This window comes from Enoplosus armatus, chromosome 2, assembly GCF_043641665.1.
Source record: "Enoplosus armatus isolate fEnoArm2 chromosome 2, fEnoArm2.hap1, whole genome shotgun sequence".
Taxonomy (NCBI): Eukaryota; Metazoa; Chordata; class Actinopteri; order Centrarchiformes; family Enoplosidae; genus Enoplosus; species Enoplosus armatus.
The window spans coordinates 22,663,463-22,679,398 of NC_092181.1; the positions used below are offsets into that span (position 1 = coordinate 22,663,463).

At 42.4% G+C, this 15,936-nt stretch overlaps 1 protein-coding gene across 2 annotated transcripts in view; it reads left to right on the forward strand.

Moving 5' to 3' along the window:
• Nucleotides 1–15,936, forward strand: part of sdk1b (sidekick cell adhesion molecule 1b) — a 204,180-nt gene that overhangs the window by 128,286 nt on the left and 59,958 nt on the right. For both annotated transcript variants that reach the window (XM_070913440.1, XM_070913433.1), the window contains exons 8-16: nucleotides 38–213; nucleotides 2,927–3,010; nucleotides 5,348–5,542; nucleotides 6,711–6,827; nucleotides 6,998–7,165; nucleotides 8,040–8,142; nucleotides 8,286–8,459; nucleotides 11,798–11,934; nucleotides 13,190–13,337. In XM_070913440.1, coding sequence (XP_070769541.1) covers nucleotides 38–213; nucleotides 2,927–3,010; nucleotides 5,348–5,542; nucleotides 6,711–6,827; nucleotides 6,998–7,165; nucleotides 8,040–8,142; nucleotides 8,286–8,459; nucleotides 11,798–11,934; nucleotides 13,190–13,337 — 1,302 coding nt within the window. The remainder of the gene's footprint in view (nucleotides 1–37; nucleotides 214–2,926; nucleotides 3,011–5,347; nucleotides 5,543–6,710; nucleotides 6,828–6,997; nucleotides 7,166–8,039; nucleotides 8,143–8,285; nucleotides 8,460–11,797; nucleotides 11,935–13,189; nucleotides 13,338–15,936) is intronic.

The following is a 15,936-nucleotide window of genomic DNA, read 5'->3' on the forward strand; positions in this document are numbered from 1 at the left end:
ACCCTTTGCTATTCTTTCTCTTCTCCTGTCCTCTCAGACCAGTGGACATCCTCGCTGTGTCATGGAAACGTGATGGGCGTCGGCTGGCCAGTGGACGTCGGTTCATTATACCTGCACCCACCTCTTCTGACACAGGGTTATATGTTTGTGAAGCATTGCTTAGCAACAGCACTGCCAAACCTGTGGAAGCAAGGGCACACCTCACTGTAATGGGTAAGAGAAAAAGGCAGTCACCCACACATACAGTGCCTACTTGATTATCCATGATTATCCCGGGTAGGCCTGACCCATCAAGCCTAATTCCCTCAACATGTGCCATTATTTTCTGTTTTAACCTCGCTCTCGTCTTTTCTTGTACATTTTGTGCTTCAGGCGCTGTTTCTTTCTGTTTATTCCTCCATTTATTCCTACTTTTCTCCTGTAAGCATGACTGTGAACACCCCGGGCAGTGACTGTCAACTACAGGACTACTCGAGCTGAATCTGTTGTCCACACTCACCAATAAGCTGTCCATTGTAGTCACAAACAGCTGTTACATGCATGTGCACACTAATTCAACCACGTGTACTCACAAATACATGCATGTGTGTCCTCTACGCTCACACATAATCACAGAAAAATGGCACCGCAGAAAACACATGCATGTTTGCCCGGCAGCTAAATTAGTTTTTGCTCCCTGGAGTCGCCAATCAATAAGAGAACACTGAAAGCACTCAAACAGGAGCGCTGTCCTCGGTATGTGTGCGCAAATATAAAACAACATACAAGCAGGGAGTGAGCGTGTGATTGATGAAGCGAAACTTTTCTCTCCCAGTTCGTCAGCGTCTTTTTGATCTGCTGTGATTGTCGGAGCGAGGGAGCACCTAACGCAGAAAGCGCAAACTCCTCACGCCTACAGAATACTCACTAGTCAGAAAAGACTTGCCTGAATATTTATACCCCACTCATCGCCTTTCTCTGCCCCCCCCCCCCCCCCACACACACACACCATCTACTCTACCACCAACTTTTACACGCTTTCTTTCCCCCTCTATCTGCCTCTCTACGTTATTTTCCTTCATTAGGCCAACAGGACTGTTAAGGCCTGCCTGTTAGGGACAAGTCTGCATGCATTCATATGTATCAGAGGAGTAGAGACGACGATGATGAATACATTGGTACTGATCCTCTTTTTCTGCTATGGGCTCAACAGACCTTGATGCAATGAAAGGGATTCCTAAACAGAATAGTGTATGTGCCTGTGTGAAAGTAGGAGGCAGCCTCAAAGGTATTCATTATTCAATTTCATTTCTTTTCTGCCCAGATCCACTAATCGGAATATGTATGACACTGCGTGCCCGTGTTGTATACTGTACAGACGACTTCTGGTGCTCACAACAATATATCTGTTGTTGTTCTCCATCTTTGTTTTGCAGGCAGACAGCAGGGATCCACGCAAGCTCAAAGCTCTAAACCCAACCACCCAAACACTCAAAAATGTGCTTTGTTGTGCGTCTAGGTCCTTGCACTCACCTGACTGAAGGCGATTAATGCATCTGTGTTATCGGTGTCACGCCACATGGCTGTTATTCATCTCTTGTTTTCCTGTTCTCCCTTCACTGCACGCCTCCCTCGTTCTCTTGTCAAAAATCATACCTATCGTGCACAATAAAGATAGGAGTTGGGGCGCATGTGTGTGGGTTTAAAAGTTACCACGAAGTCGTAAAGAACTCTAAAGTCAGTGTAGTGTAGAAGTAGAATAAATGCAGCACCAACATGGGAGTCGACTGCGTAGCTGTCCACACACGCACATACACACACACACACACAGCTTGATCAAACTTGCAGTTTGTCTTTTTTTATTGCTACCTCAGTTTACCCATCCACTGTGTGAAGCAGTGAAGGAGAAATTGAGAGAAATAAGACTGGAGCACAATAGGATTTATTCTCTTTTTGTCTTAAAAGTACGACAGCATTGAAATGACAGCGTGGTGTCAAAACATTGCTGTTACATGTTATTATTAAACAGGTGTGGAGCCTTAGGGACACAAAGTACAGAAATAAAACTGCTATTAAAATGCTTTCTCCACGGTCAATAAGAATTATATCTTTACAGTATACACATTCATTATTTAGTGCATACACTGGACATTTCATTTTCCTCAGAGTCATTTTTCAGTGAAGAGGTGCTACTTTTCCAGAGATTCCAGACTGAGAATGAGTTAGCCAGTCTGTCTCCATCTCCCCCTCTCTGGGCTTGCTGTGTCAATACCTCTCACTAAATATTAACAAATGTTTTTGAAAGAAATGGAGCGAATGCAGAAGTATGTAATTTTTTCACAACATGTAGCATTACAGTAATACACCAAAAGGCATAGATTCACTTTCAAATCGAGGGAAGCTTTGTCTCGGAGCTGCTGTCAGCATTTAGAGCAACGCGGGTGAAGATGTTTAGAGGGAGCAGTTATTGGCAGCGATATGGAGTAGTTTAAAAAGGGGATTGTTTCCCCTGGGAAACTCTGAGAATGTGTTTTTTTTGTGACTGTGTGTGGAAGTAATTTCAAAGAGCATATAGACAGAAATCCTGCCCTGCAATGACACTCAAGATACTCAGGGCCACGAGGGGGGACCCATTTTTGTTCTGCAGTGCCGAGTTTTCCACTCCAAGTATCTTCTCTATTAAAGAATAAATACTTGGAGAGGGTAAACTCCCAATTCTCCTTCCAGGATTTTTTTTTCCAGCTATTTAATGAGTAATAAGTTTTGTAAGCCTTTTTTGAGGGCTTATTATTAGTAGTTCAAACACATGGCACACAGCAGGGGGTGTTCTTAGTTGTTCTGAGTTGTTGTTGTTTAGTTTGAGATGTTATTTCATCCATATATTGATACAGAATGTGCTGTATATTTAAACGCTTTACATTTTGTGCCCTAACATTTTTCTCTACAGAGCCACCTTCTCTGACTGCTCAACCTAAGAGGAAGATCTTCGCTGAGCTCGACAGGAATGTAGATATACCCTGCCTGGCTACAGGTACACTACGCATGTGTGTGTGTGTGTGTGTGTGTGTGTGTGTGTGATAGTGTGTGTGACTATATACATACTTAAAGAAGTGTGTTAGGGCTTAAAACAATACTCACATGCCCATATAGGCGAATGTTGGTTGTTGTAATAATTTCTCCTGTCCATGCTGGAGGAGATCTGTTCCATGAAAATGCGTTCTAAAATTCAGCCAAATCTAATAATAAAAGGTCTTAGCAGTCTGGGTTAGCCATGTCAAGTGGGTCTTTCTTTGGTGTGGATTTCCCTCTTTTTGTTTCCTTGGACTGTGTTTCCATGCTGACAAAACCTCATGTAATATATATATATATGTACTAAAAACACCATAATTCTGGAGGATACCAACTTAATTTGAAGGGAGGAGGGATGGTCACAGCAATGAATAGTTCAATATACGTATGAAGATGTGGGAATTGTTTTAACGTATACTTTAGAGTCTCAGTATGCTTAAAACGAACTAGTTTAAAAGCTTCAACCAAGCCTAAAACTAGGTCATATGGCATGTGGTCTGATCACATCTGAAGAGTGTTTGTACCCGCGGGGGATGACCTCACTCAAAAAGCCGGCAGTCGTGGAGGCAGGCTGTAACGACTGGATAACACAGAGGCGAGGACTCAATACATGACTCAGACTCAGACAGGTAGAAGCAAAACTTAGTCTTTACTCGAAAACAGGCAGGGTTCGGTACACAGTAGAGCAGTAAGACAATGCAGATAATTCAGTAGGGAAAAGGCAGAGACGTAGTCAAAAAGGCCAAACAGGAGTTCAAAAAACAGAAAGAACATTTGGGAAATCGCTGGAACGCTTAGCACAAAGAACAAAGACGAACTGGCAGAGAAGGAGGGGAAGACACAGGTTAGATACACACAGGTGAGTAACTAATGAGGGACAGGTGAAACTAGTCAGGGCGGGGCAGGTAATCATGAAGGCTGGAAACACACGGGCAGGAAGGGAAGTGATGAGAGGAGAGGTAAGTACTACAAAATAAAACAGGAAATGTGCAACACAAAACAAAGCATGAACAAAATAAGACCAAACAGACTAACGGACAGGACGAGATGTTACACAGGCAAAACGCAACAAATTGTACAAATGGGGATAACTGCACGCTTGTCGACAGTCTCTCTTCAAATGCATTCATGATGTCAAGAATGAAAAAATGAGAGCTTGAAAAAGTTAAAATCTGCCCACTTTTTCATCTCTAAACACCTGGCGCAGGCGTGATTATCGGATTGTCTGTTTTTCACATCTGATGTTGGAAGGTGTGTGGGGAGGAAATTTCACACAATCTAACAAGCAGTTTGAAGCATCTGTGGCTCTTGCTGCTGTTGTTTGAGAGGGTGTTTGATCGAGACTCTTTAACTAAAGCACCTACTGCCCAGGGTGTCAAGGTGACTATGGACCTGACATTATGCTGCAGTTTGGTTTGTAGACTTCTCGAACAGTGACAGTAGACTTGTGATAGTATGAACAGATTAATATGCTGAGAAAATGCTGAAAATTGCACTTGTTCATGACTCTTGTATTTAAATGGATTACATGAAAACATTTATATGAGCAGGGGGTGGACACAGCTCTAAAAACTGCAACATCCTCCTCCTCCCCCCCCCCCTTCTCTCTCACACGCACACACACACACACACACACACACAACTGAGCGAGTTTATGTTCCTCCTCAGTAATCTGATACAGTGGCAGTGTAATTAAATAGCAGAGGCCTGAGGGTATGGAAAGAAGGATGGAGGCTGGGAGGAGGAACGAGGGAAGGAGGAAAGACAGATAGAGTGCAGAGTGACAGCGTGAGCGAGACAAGGGGGGGGGGGCGGGGGGGTGAAAAATACTTAACGCATGTCTGTGAAAGTTTGACACCAACAGATTGAGAAAAAGTGTGGAATTCATCTCTCTCACACACACACTGGTGTGGAGGGTTGACACAGTAATTGCATGAGCCCCCTGCCTGTCATATCTGGCATGTCCGTCAGACAGGTGGGAGCTGATACTGTAGATATTCAGTGTGCTGCTCTTGCCCACATCTTTTATTCAGAATGTTTTTTGGCCCCTTCTGCCACCCTTACCCTACCACCCACACCCTCCAATCAATATATTATTAGCAGTCATTACGCCCGCATGCATATTTATAGGGAGAGAGTGGATAACAGCGAAGACAGATTGGTGAAAAGAGTGTGTGTGGCTGTTTTAGTGGGAGTCGGAGCAGTTTGCTCAGCAGTGAGGTCAGCTGGCTTGTTATTAAGGAAATTGAATATTTTCTCCCTCTGTGTGTTCGTTTTTCGTGTACATGCACATGTGTAGGCGTGCCCCAGCCCAGGATAGAGTGGTTTAAGGACGCGGTGCCTCTATCCAAACTGGCCAACCCCCGCTACAAGGTCACCGCAGCAACCGGACTGACGGTGCGCAGGGTGCAGCCAGGAGATGGAGGAATATTCCAGTGTATCGCTCGCACCGCTGCCGGAGAAACCCAGGCACACACACAACTTCTTGTCTCTAGTGAGTTTGTCTGACACACACAATAAAACACGCACATTTTCACTTGTATATACACTCTTACAGCAGCATAGCTTCTGCTCTCTCAAGTCTCTGCTTTTTTTGGCTAATTCACCCTCTCTTGATGCCACTTTCCCTTTAACTTTCTTTCTCAGCTATCATTTACTCTTCTACTATATTCCTTTTTTTATCTCCTTTATTTGTCTGTGTTACTTTCTTTGTATCAGCTCATAAATGCTGTAATTGTTTTTTAGGGATGCAACCAACAATGATTTACATTATCGATTTTCTCAATGAATTAATCGTTAATCGTTTAGTTTCAGAAAATAGTAAAAGAATTCCCATCATAGCTTCCTAAATCCCAAGGAGTCGTCATTATATTGTTTGTTTTCCCCAGCCAATACTTCAAAACCTAAAAATATCCTATTTCCGAAGAGAGGCAAGAAATCTTCACAGTTAAGAGGCGTGAATTGTTGACATTTTTGCTTGAAAAATGCACAAAAAGTTTAGTCAATTATAAAAATAGTTGTAGATTATTAAACTAATCATTTCAGCACTAATGTTCTTACCTTCCCCCTTTATCATCTACATTTGGCCTTACCATACATGTGGACATTTGCAATGGTCATTAACTTTCATTTGAAAATCGCATGCCTAGTGTTCTGCTTTGCCTTGCAAAGTGAGTTTGATTTGTGTTCGGGCTGGAAAATAGAACCGTGTCCTAAGTTTCGGATGACTAGCCAATCACAGCCTCACCTGAAACAAAAGACTGCTTTGTTTTTGAAATCCAAGTCTTAGTCAGAGTCAGTCGAACACTCTGCTTTGACTTGGTAGTTTGCAGTGCGTGTCAGCTGCAGACGTCTGCACGTACTGTTATATTTGTCTCAGTAGAGTTACGTTCTGTTTAGTGAGCGTTATAATTAAAAGTCCCCATGGAGCTTCCACGCCGCCACCTTCCACATTTATGCACACACACGTAACGCTAGGTAATGAATAAAGCCTCAATTGATCAAAGGGGAAGCGTTTGTGTTTAAATCAATACTGTCATCCTTTCTTTTTCCTTTTCTTCTGTTTTCTCTTTGCCATTAAGCTTCACTCTTATTCCACCAATCTCCTCTCGGTAGCCGTCTTTCTGTATTCTTTCGTCTCATGCTCTCTCCCTGTGTTTCAGGTGTGGCCCCCACATTTACATTGCCTCCGTCTGACCAAACAGTAACTGATGGGCACACAGCCTTGTTTACCTGCCAGACAAGCGGAGCTCCAAAACCTGCCATCACCTGGAGGAAAGGTAACACACCACACACTCTGCATTACACACTGAGCATACACACACAAAAACACAGACACACTGTTATGATGTGTTTGTAATTAAAAAGGTGCTTAGCCTGACTTAATTACTTTCATTCACCTCAAGGCTATTTTATTATTTTCTCTCCGTGTGTCTCTCTCTCTCTGTAGGATCACAGGTCTTAGCTAGCGGCTCTGTCAAGGTTCCCGGGTTCACACTGTTGCAGTCAGGTGGTTTGCAGATTCAGCCAATCAGCTTCCAGGATTCAGGAGAATACACCTGCATCGCCTCCAACTCAGAGGGAACCATCAACACCACCGCTACGCTCACCGTCTGGAGTAAGACACATACACCCACATGTACTGAACACACTTAAACTGCTCAATATACATTTGCTAAACAGACTAAAACAGATATGGAACACTAATTTATCCGGAGCTGTCCAGTCGCATTAGCTCAGGCTAATGAACTGCAGTGTGATTGGTTATCGATGCAGTGGGCTGGTGCAATGGTGAAATAATCATCTGATTGGCTGGGGTAATAGGATGATTGATTAGCTGGTAAACTTATTGATTGGCTGATTTTTATATACATATATATATATATATATATATATATATATATGAATTAGATTAACCAGAGTCCTCTGTTGAGCACTGTGATATATAAAAACAATACCCATCTGTTGGAGGCCTGGTCATATCCCAAATATACAATGACTGAGTTCAGGACTTAACAGATGCCCTTTACACTACATCCACATTTATTTTTCACCAGCACACCTTTTCTCTCCAGGTTCTAACACGTGTCAAATGGCTAAAACCTGAGTGGAACAAAGCACCAATAATGTGTTCGACTAAGCAGTTTTCCACATTATAAGTGTGTGTGTGAGTGTGTGTGTGTGTGTGTGTGTGTGTGTGTGTGTGTGTGTGTGTGTGTGCATGTGACTTTCTGTATATGTGTTTGTGAGTGAGACAGGAAGCATGCTTGTGTGCTGTTTAGCTTCAATAGTTCAGGGCTAAACTGTAGACTAATTAATGTCTCATTATTCTGGCGCATTCTACATTTAAATGTATGCATTTGGAATAAGACTGTGTGTTGTGTTAATACAAGAGAATACTTAACCCACCTGTGTCATTCCTCCTCCCCTCTCTCTCTCTCTCTCTCTCTCTGTCTTCTCTTCTTCCCTGGATTTTTTTCTGGATTTTTCAGGTCGTACAGTCATTTCTGTGCCTCCAACAGACCAGCGTGTTATCAAAGGAACCACTGCTATTCTGGACTGTAATGCAACACATGACCCCAGAGTCAATATCAGGTACTTGTCTGTTTTATGTTTACGTACATGCATACTTATTCTTACAATGTCTGCTTCTCTTCTTTGTTTTCCAAGGATTTCGCAACTTTCTGTGTGTCTGTAAATACAAACAGTATAATACATATATTCCTCCTTTGTTGCAGCTTCAAGTGGGATCGAGGTGGAGTGCCGGTCCGTCCAACCAGTGGAGGCCGTGTCACTGTGCGCCAGGGCTCCCTCACTATTGGCCAGACGTGGTCAGGTGACATTGGGGATTACACTTGCACTGTAACATCACAGGCCGGCAACGATTCTCACTCTGCGCGCCTCGAAGTCATGTGAGTTCAAAGAATCATGTGAAGATGTTTTGACCATGTCACCTAATTTCTGCCTGCGTTTTTTAACTTTGACACATAACCTCCAGGAAAACCACAACTCTTTACATACACTTTTTTTGCAAACGAGATATAAGGTGTTAGTCAGTGAGCTTTAGAGCTGCTGGTAGAGGCTATAGCCAGAGCTGGTAGCTGCTGGCTATAGCTTAACACACTGACATGAGAGTGGTATTAATCTTCTAATCTAACTCTTGGCAAGTAAGCGAATAAGCATAATTCCCTTTTTTTATTAAGTTGCAAGTATATTGCGGAGTTTGTTCTGCTGTGTGTAGTGTATATATTTTATGTTTCTGAACATTATCTTCATAAAATTGTCTGATTTATGGTATTTATGTACGTATATTGTGAACAGGCATTCAACCAATAATCAAAGTGTGAATTGTTTTCTTCTTCGTGATTAGGCACAGCATTGACTTTGGCTTTTTGTGCTGCAGTCAAGTGGGAAAACAAACAGCCAATCCATTTCTAGCGGTTTGTCTGATTCAAATAGAAGATATGATTGACAGGGAAGATGCCTCTGAGTCGAGTATTATAGTAAAAATTATTGACTATACAGAACGTGATTCAGAAGAAGCAGCACATTGCCAAACATAAAGAAAGCATTAGTCTGCCTTTATTTCAGCACTTGTCCAGTGAAGTAATAGCTTGTTTCCAATTATAGCGAATAGAGAATGTTCTGTCAGGGATCAGACACCCGCCAAACCAATTACAGGTCTATACCATTGAAACTCTAAGGTGTGAGAATGTGGCTAGTTAGTGTGAGTTATTATTAGACAGTGGTAATGGCAATGTAAGGTCATATCTACTATCAGGTACCCTGCATATGCAGAACACTCCCTGCTCTGTGAAACCACAGCTGCATTAGTGTTCGAGTGTAAAATGTGTACATACGGTGTGTTTGTGTGCATGCGTGCATTCATGTGGTTTGGGTGAACACATTCCAAACATGTCACGTGTCATGCCTGGTATGAGCAGACATTTCTGTCGCTCAGATTAAAGCATGCCACACACATATTTCAAGTGTATCCGACTACGTTACAGACACTCATTGCAGCAACTATGCGAGTACACTATCAGGTAGTGGCCTTTATATAGTAATAGGCACTTATAATATATAATTATATACATATATATTTATAAAAGGCACTTATAATATATTAATACAATTGCAGGGTAGGAGAGAGATAGAACATGAGTCCACATCCTTCTGAATTATACAGCGACGAGAGGTTAGACATGTCAAACTCAGAGGGAGGAAGTGGGTCTCTGTTTATGGCTGTGCAAAAACATGTGGGAATGAAGGGATTTCTGTACGACTGTGTGTGTGTGTGTGTGTGTGTGTGTGTGTGTGTGTGTGTGTGGGGGGGGGGGTGTACGCGTGTGTGAGTGCGTGCGTCCACGTGTGTGACTGACATTCTCGTTAGCTCAGTATCAATGGGTCATGGAGGCTAACAGACGCTGGCGGGTGAGGAGACAGACTAATTACCAGCAGGTTATTGGTTCAACTCCCGCAAGACCCATCCATGTGTTCGCGAGTGTGCGTATGTGTGCGTGCATTTTGTGTGGGCTGTGTGAAGGTAGTTGCTCTAACATTCTCTAAGCTCATCCATTAATTAATATGATCATGTCAGCTCAGAAAAGAAAATATCATTCTCATTTCCCCTCGCTCCCTCTCTGCCTCATTCACTGCCGCCCTTGCTTCTTCTTCTTCTCCGACTCTCCCTCCCCCTCTAACATTACGTCTCACTCTTCATCTCTCTTCCTCTCACTCTCTCTCTCTCTCTCTCTGTGCTCCCCTTGTTTTCTGACTTAATGCCCACTTAAATATTTAACGTAAAAAAAACACACAATACACAGCAAAAACAAAAACGTTGTATCATCTGTTGAAATGCAGCCTGTCAGAGGAGACCTTCTTGGACAGGATATTCACACATCCATGAGTGTTTAGAAAAAATTCATGAGCTTATAAATATGAAATGCAGGCACAAGGGAACATGTCTGTCATCATACTTTCAGTGTAAATATATTTATTTTGTTCTTTTGTGTGGTCTGTTAATATCTTCACTCCTCTTATCTCTGCTAGCACCTGTAGCCTTCACATAGATCGACACTGAGATCTGCTTTCCATTCCTTCTCCTCCTGCAAGCCAACTGATTTTTAAAGAGAGTTATGATGCACTAAAATCGGCATAATCAAATGTCTGGACACTCTTTATTGCTTTCATGAATATGCCTGTGTTGCTTTCTTTGTTATTATCATGGCGGGGATGCACAAATATCCATGGGGGATGGCCAAACGTCTTCTTTTTTATAGATGTGGTGAAATATATTTGCTGTGGTGCAGATCACGTACTGAATAAAATATCACAATAAAAATATGCAAACCACAGCCATATTTAAAAAGATATCGCCCACTGGAACTGATCCTGGAGCAGACCCAGGAACCAACCTGGATGTCCGTGCCAACATTATTCCACCACACATATCTAATAGAAAAACAAAACACACGGAACAAATATGTGTCTAATGAAAAGTCTTGGCACTTTGTCACAGACTTGTTTATGAAACACAAATGCATAAATGTGTAATTACATGTTCAGACACACTCTTTTATCTAGATGTGGATGTTAAAGGAATAATTTTGGAAAATATACTTACTGGCTTTCTTGCCAAGTGTTAAATTAGAAGATTTATATTTACTGTCCAGACATGAGAGTTGTGTCATGTCTGTCATGTCAGTATACATGTAGCTATCACGAGCAGCCAATTAGCTTAGCTTAGCAGAAAGACTGGTAACAGCTAGCCTGGCTCTCTCTAAAGCTCACAAATTACACACGTTATATTTCATTTGTTTAATCCATAAAAAAAGCATTAGCGTTAAAACGTCAAGATGTGATTTTACGGGGGTGTGTGCTATTTCTTGGCCTGGAGCTGTAACTTCCTGGAGTCTCCGCTGCTTGCTTGACAACGGCTCGTGGCTGATAAATAGTCATTGAGTGAGTTTTAGAGGTGCTGGTCTGTGTATTTTGTTACCTTCAAACAGAGCCAGACTAGCTGTTTCCAGTCTTAATGCTAAGCTAAGCTAACTGGCTGCTAGCTGTGGCGTCATATTTAGCATATAGACATGAGAGTGGTATCGATCTTAATTGAGCAAATAAGGGTATTTCTTGTAAAATGTCAAATTATTCCTGTGAAGACTTGGTTCTGATCAAATGGCCAAACAAACACTGTCAAACTTAGATCTGATGTTTTTGGGTCTTTCTTCTCTGTTTTTGTGTTCAGTGAGCTGCCACACTCTCCTCGCTCCCTGGCTGCCCGTCTCAATGACTCTGACTCCCGCTCCGTCCTCCTGTCCTGGCTTCGCCCCTTTGATGGGAACTCCCCTCTTCTGTACTACCTGCTGGAGCTCTCTGAGAACAGTACGTATGTGTGTGTGTGTGTGTGTGTGTGTGTGTGTGTGTGTGTGTGTGTGTGTGTGTGTGTCCGGGCATACTTTATAGTCCCTGAGCGGCAAACAGCTGTTCACTTGCTGTCTACCAGGCACTGACACACACTCATTTACAAGAGTCAGACATATGGAGAATGGTGTTGTTCATGAATGTACATCCAGGTTCCCTATGAATAAACTCTTATTTTCCTCCCTCCCTTACCCTCTCTCTCTCTCTCTTTCTCTCACTGGCTCTTGCCCTCTCTCTACCACAGATGTTTTAACAGCAGGCTGCCTCTTTGTCAGATGAGATATAGTGGAAGGGGGGGGGGCGTTGAGGAATAGACAGGAGAAACAGATTGGAGGGAGATGGCTGTAGGAGATGGCTCTTACTCCTGCTGTAAGCTAAGGGGATGGATAGATTGGTGAACGTTACATACAGAGCCAAGCATTGGCTCATGACTGTAGGAGCTGGACAAATGTTAACATAGTTTGATGACAATTTAAGGAAACTTCAGTCTGATAACTTTCAGGGAGACAGCAAGAATATGACCTCAAGTTTTCTGTTGTTACCATTTCAGCAGCTTTTTTGTAGCATCTACAAGGATACGGCAAAATAATGAAAAATGTCTAAACGTCTGGTCGATTTCAGTAAAGACTGAATCCAGACAGTGAGGAATGGACAAGAGTTTTGTGCACACTGATTACCTGCTTTGTGTGTGTGTGTGTGTGTGTGTGTGTGTGTGTGTGTTTGTGTGTTGTATATTAGATGTTTTGGATTGTGTTTCGAGGAGAATGGACCATTATAAATTCAATGTATTTTCTTTCTGTATTTGTACTTTCTTTTTTCTTGTCTAATACACTCGCTGGGCTCGTTTTAAATGGCACACACGCTATCCTTCTCACTTACACAGATACGCATGTGGCTGGTGCGATGATAATAGTGCATCTATCTGTGGTATCTTCAGGAGAAAGACTGAAAGATAAGCTGGCAACAAGCTGGCAACAATATACAGAAGCATCTGTGCTTCTTTATTAATCCTCCTCTTCCCTTCAAACTTTCTTTCCTCTTCTACTTCTTTCCTTTACAATTCTCTCCAGCTTCCTATCTACCTTTCCTCCTTGCTCCTTTTATCTGTTCCTCTCTTCTTTCCCTTTGATTTATGGGTCCTCAGTGTCCCTGTGTTTCTGTTTGTCCTCCCTCAGCCAGATATTATCAGCCTCTAATCTTTGTGTCTTCTGTCTAGACTCACCATGGAAGGTCTACCTATCAGAGGTAGATCCTGCGGTGACCGAGGTATCAGTGGGCGGGCTCACACCTGCCAGGACCTATCAGTTCAGACTTTGTGCTGTCAATCAAGTGGGCAGGGGTCAGTACAGCGCAGAGACACAGAGGTAAGAGCATAATATGCACATTCAAAGACACATTCAGTCTTTGACACAAATCTGGGACACACACCAGTTTTATTAAACACACACACCTCACAATACTTCTTGTGAAGCCACACTACTATTTCATTGATGTTTTCTAAAAAGCATGAAACCATTTTTTTATGTAGAACACGATGTGATGTGTGAGAAATACCAAGTTTTTTTTTAGCCTGTTCCATCTCTCTGTAATAGACTTGGTCACACTGCCTTACACAAACTGGGAATGAATAAACTGGAACCTTTCTTCAGTCAAAAGGCATAGTGTATGCACATCCACACACTCTAAGTTGCGAATCTAAGTGTGCGCGTGTGTGTAATAGTGTGTATGCTGCCATGAGCATGGATAGGGACATGGGATTCAGAATGGGGATGAAACAGGGATGGATTCTAACAAGGCGAGGATGAAGGGAGCGGCGCTTTTTGTTTAGAATCCATTTCCTTTGCAAAGACCAATTTATATTCATCACATCCGTGGTGTAGATGTCTGCGTGACTGCATGTACACATATGTGTATTTCCCTGCCAGTCTCCTTCCACTGCCCATAGTGAACTAAACAGCAAAAATCATGAAATTAACTGTTCTGCGTGTCTGTGTGCACGAGTGTGATTTGGCCTGAGAAGTAAATAGATTGCAGTGCAGATGTTTTATGTTTGTGTGCGCGCGTGCGTGTGTTTGCATGTTTGTCCCAAGAGAAAACACTAATGGGGGTAATTATGATGCCTTAGCACTGATGGGACTGGATAGAGTGGAAGAGGGTTGGAGGAGGTGTGGCAGGCCTCTTAACAATTTTGCCCCTGAATACACTCATACACCCAATCTCTGACACTCACACACAATAAAACAGATGTGGCTGTGCATTGCAAAGTAGACACACACAAACATGGTCTTGTCTGGATGAAGAGAGTGACCATAGGCAGATGCCAGTTGTAGTTCTGCCAAATAGACTCTCAGCAACAACAGCAGCTGTGAACGCTGCCATTACACATTCACACACCTCACATTACAGTCTCCTGTCAGTTTCCTTCCCCTCAGCCTGCAGTTTGCACCATTTTCTGTTCTCCTTTTTTTTGCGCCGCTTCTTCCTCTCTTCTTTACCACTTATCATTTTCTGCTAATTGTCTGTCATTACTCTTCTCCTTCCTATTCCTCTCATCTTCTGCATGCACCAGCGTATTGTTTGTGTCCAACCTAGTCCACAGTCCAAAGTTGGTTGTTAGAGGCACTGGAGAATAGATTGAATTGATCCTCACTAAATGAAGGACTGGCAGACAGACAAGTCATCACTGGTCAGTGTATCAGAGCAGATGGATACATCTCTTCTTCAGTGTTTGTCTCAAACGTAACCATCCGCACTTTGCTTTTCATCTGTTGGATGTTTGCCTGGATAAGACGCGCACACGAGCAGTCGCAGATGCCAAGGCGCGTGCTGCACTTGACACACAGGGAGAGTGAGGTAGAAGAAAATGTCCTGCAGAAGCTCGGAGCTCCAAATGACAAGGATGACAAAATGCAGTAATGTGAACAGAGTGGGGGAACGGGACAGAGAGTGAAGAAGAAGCTTGTAATATTGATGACAAAAAGCCCCTATTAAAGTTTGAACTTCCAGCTGCTTCTGCACTCTCCCATTTTGTTCTTGTCCTGCTTAGGATCTTTATCATAACAGTATTAATTTATAACATTTTTTTCTTTTTCTCTTTTCTCCCCACCATTACCCTGCCTTTCTTTTCTCACTCTCTCTTATTCAAGAGAGGAAATAGTGTCCTGGGAGATGGACATCCACTAGGAGTATATGAGTGAAAGCTGAAAAACATTACCTTTAAATGCATAAACTCTATTGAAGAATCCAATCATACACACACACTCTCACACACAGTTATTCAAGCTTGACCTTCCATCACACCGTTACTGTTTTTTAAGAGGAAGCCTTAGCAGAGGAAAGACAGATGACGCATACATGCCTTGAACTCCAGGCATCATCAGAACTTTAAAGCATCTGTCTCTCTTTGCCTTTGCATTTATGTTTTATTCCAGCTGTTCAGTCAGAACCAGAACACATCCAGTTTGGATGTATGATAAAATACTCTCTCTCGCTTTTTCTTTCTACCTAGGCACACAATGTCAAAAGGAATGCTTTAGGAGCTTCATGAGGAGATTTAAAGATTTACAGGAGATTTTTCCTGTCCTTTCCAACATGTAAATCTTGAATTATATATCTGTGTTTGACTGTGGCCCCAGAGAGAGAAGGCACTTAGAAAGGCTCTGCCAGATGAGGAAGAGCTCATTGTGCAGCAAAATGGCCGCGATTACAGGCATTTCCTCCTCTTACTGTTTTCTTCGCTATCATCACACATAGAAAACATAGCAGGATGTACAATAAAGGCGCAAGTAGGGATACACTTGACACATAATATAAATCCGATTCAACTTATTAATGCATGCTTTAGAACAAAAATAGATAGGTGTACGTATTTTCACTGTTTGTAAGGCTGTAGGGAAACAAAATACAAGTTTACAAGCTAGAAAACTATTACTGTGAACATTTTTAGATATAAGCTGGAAAAAA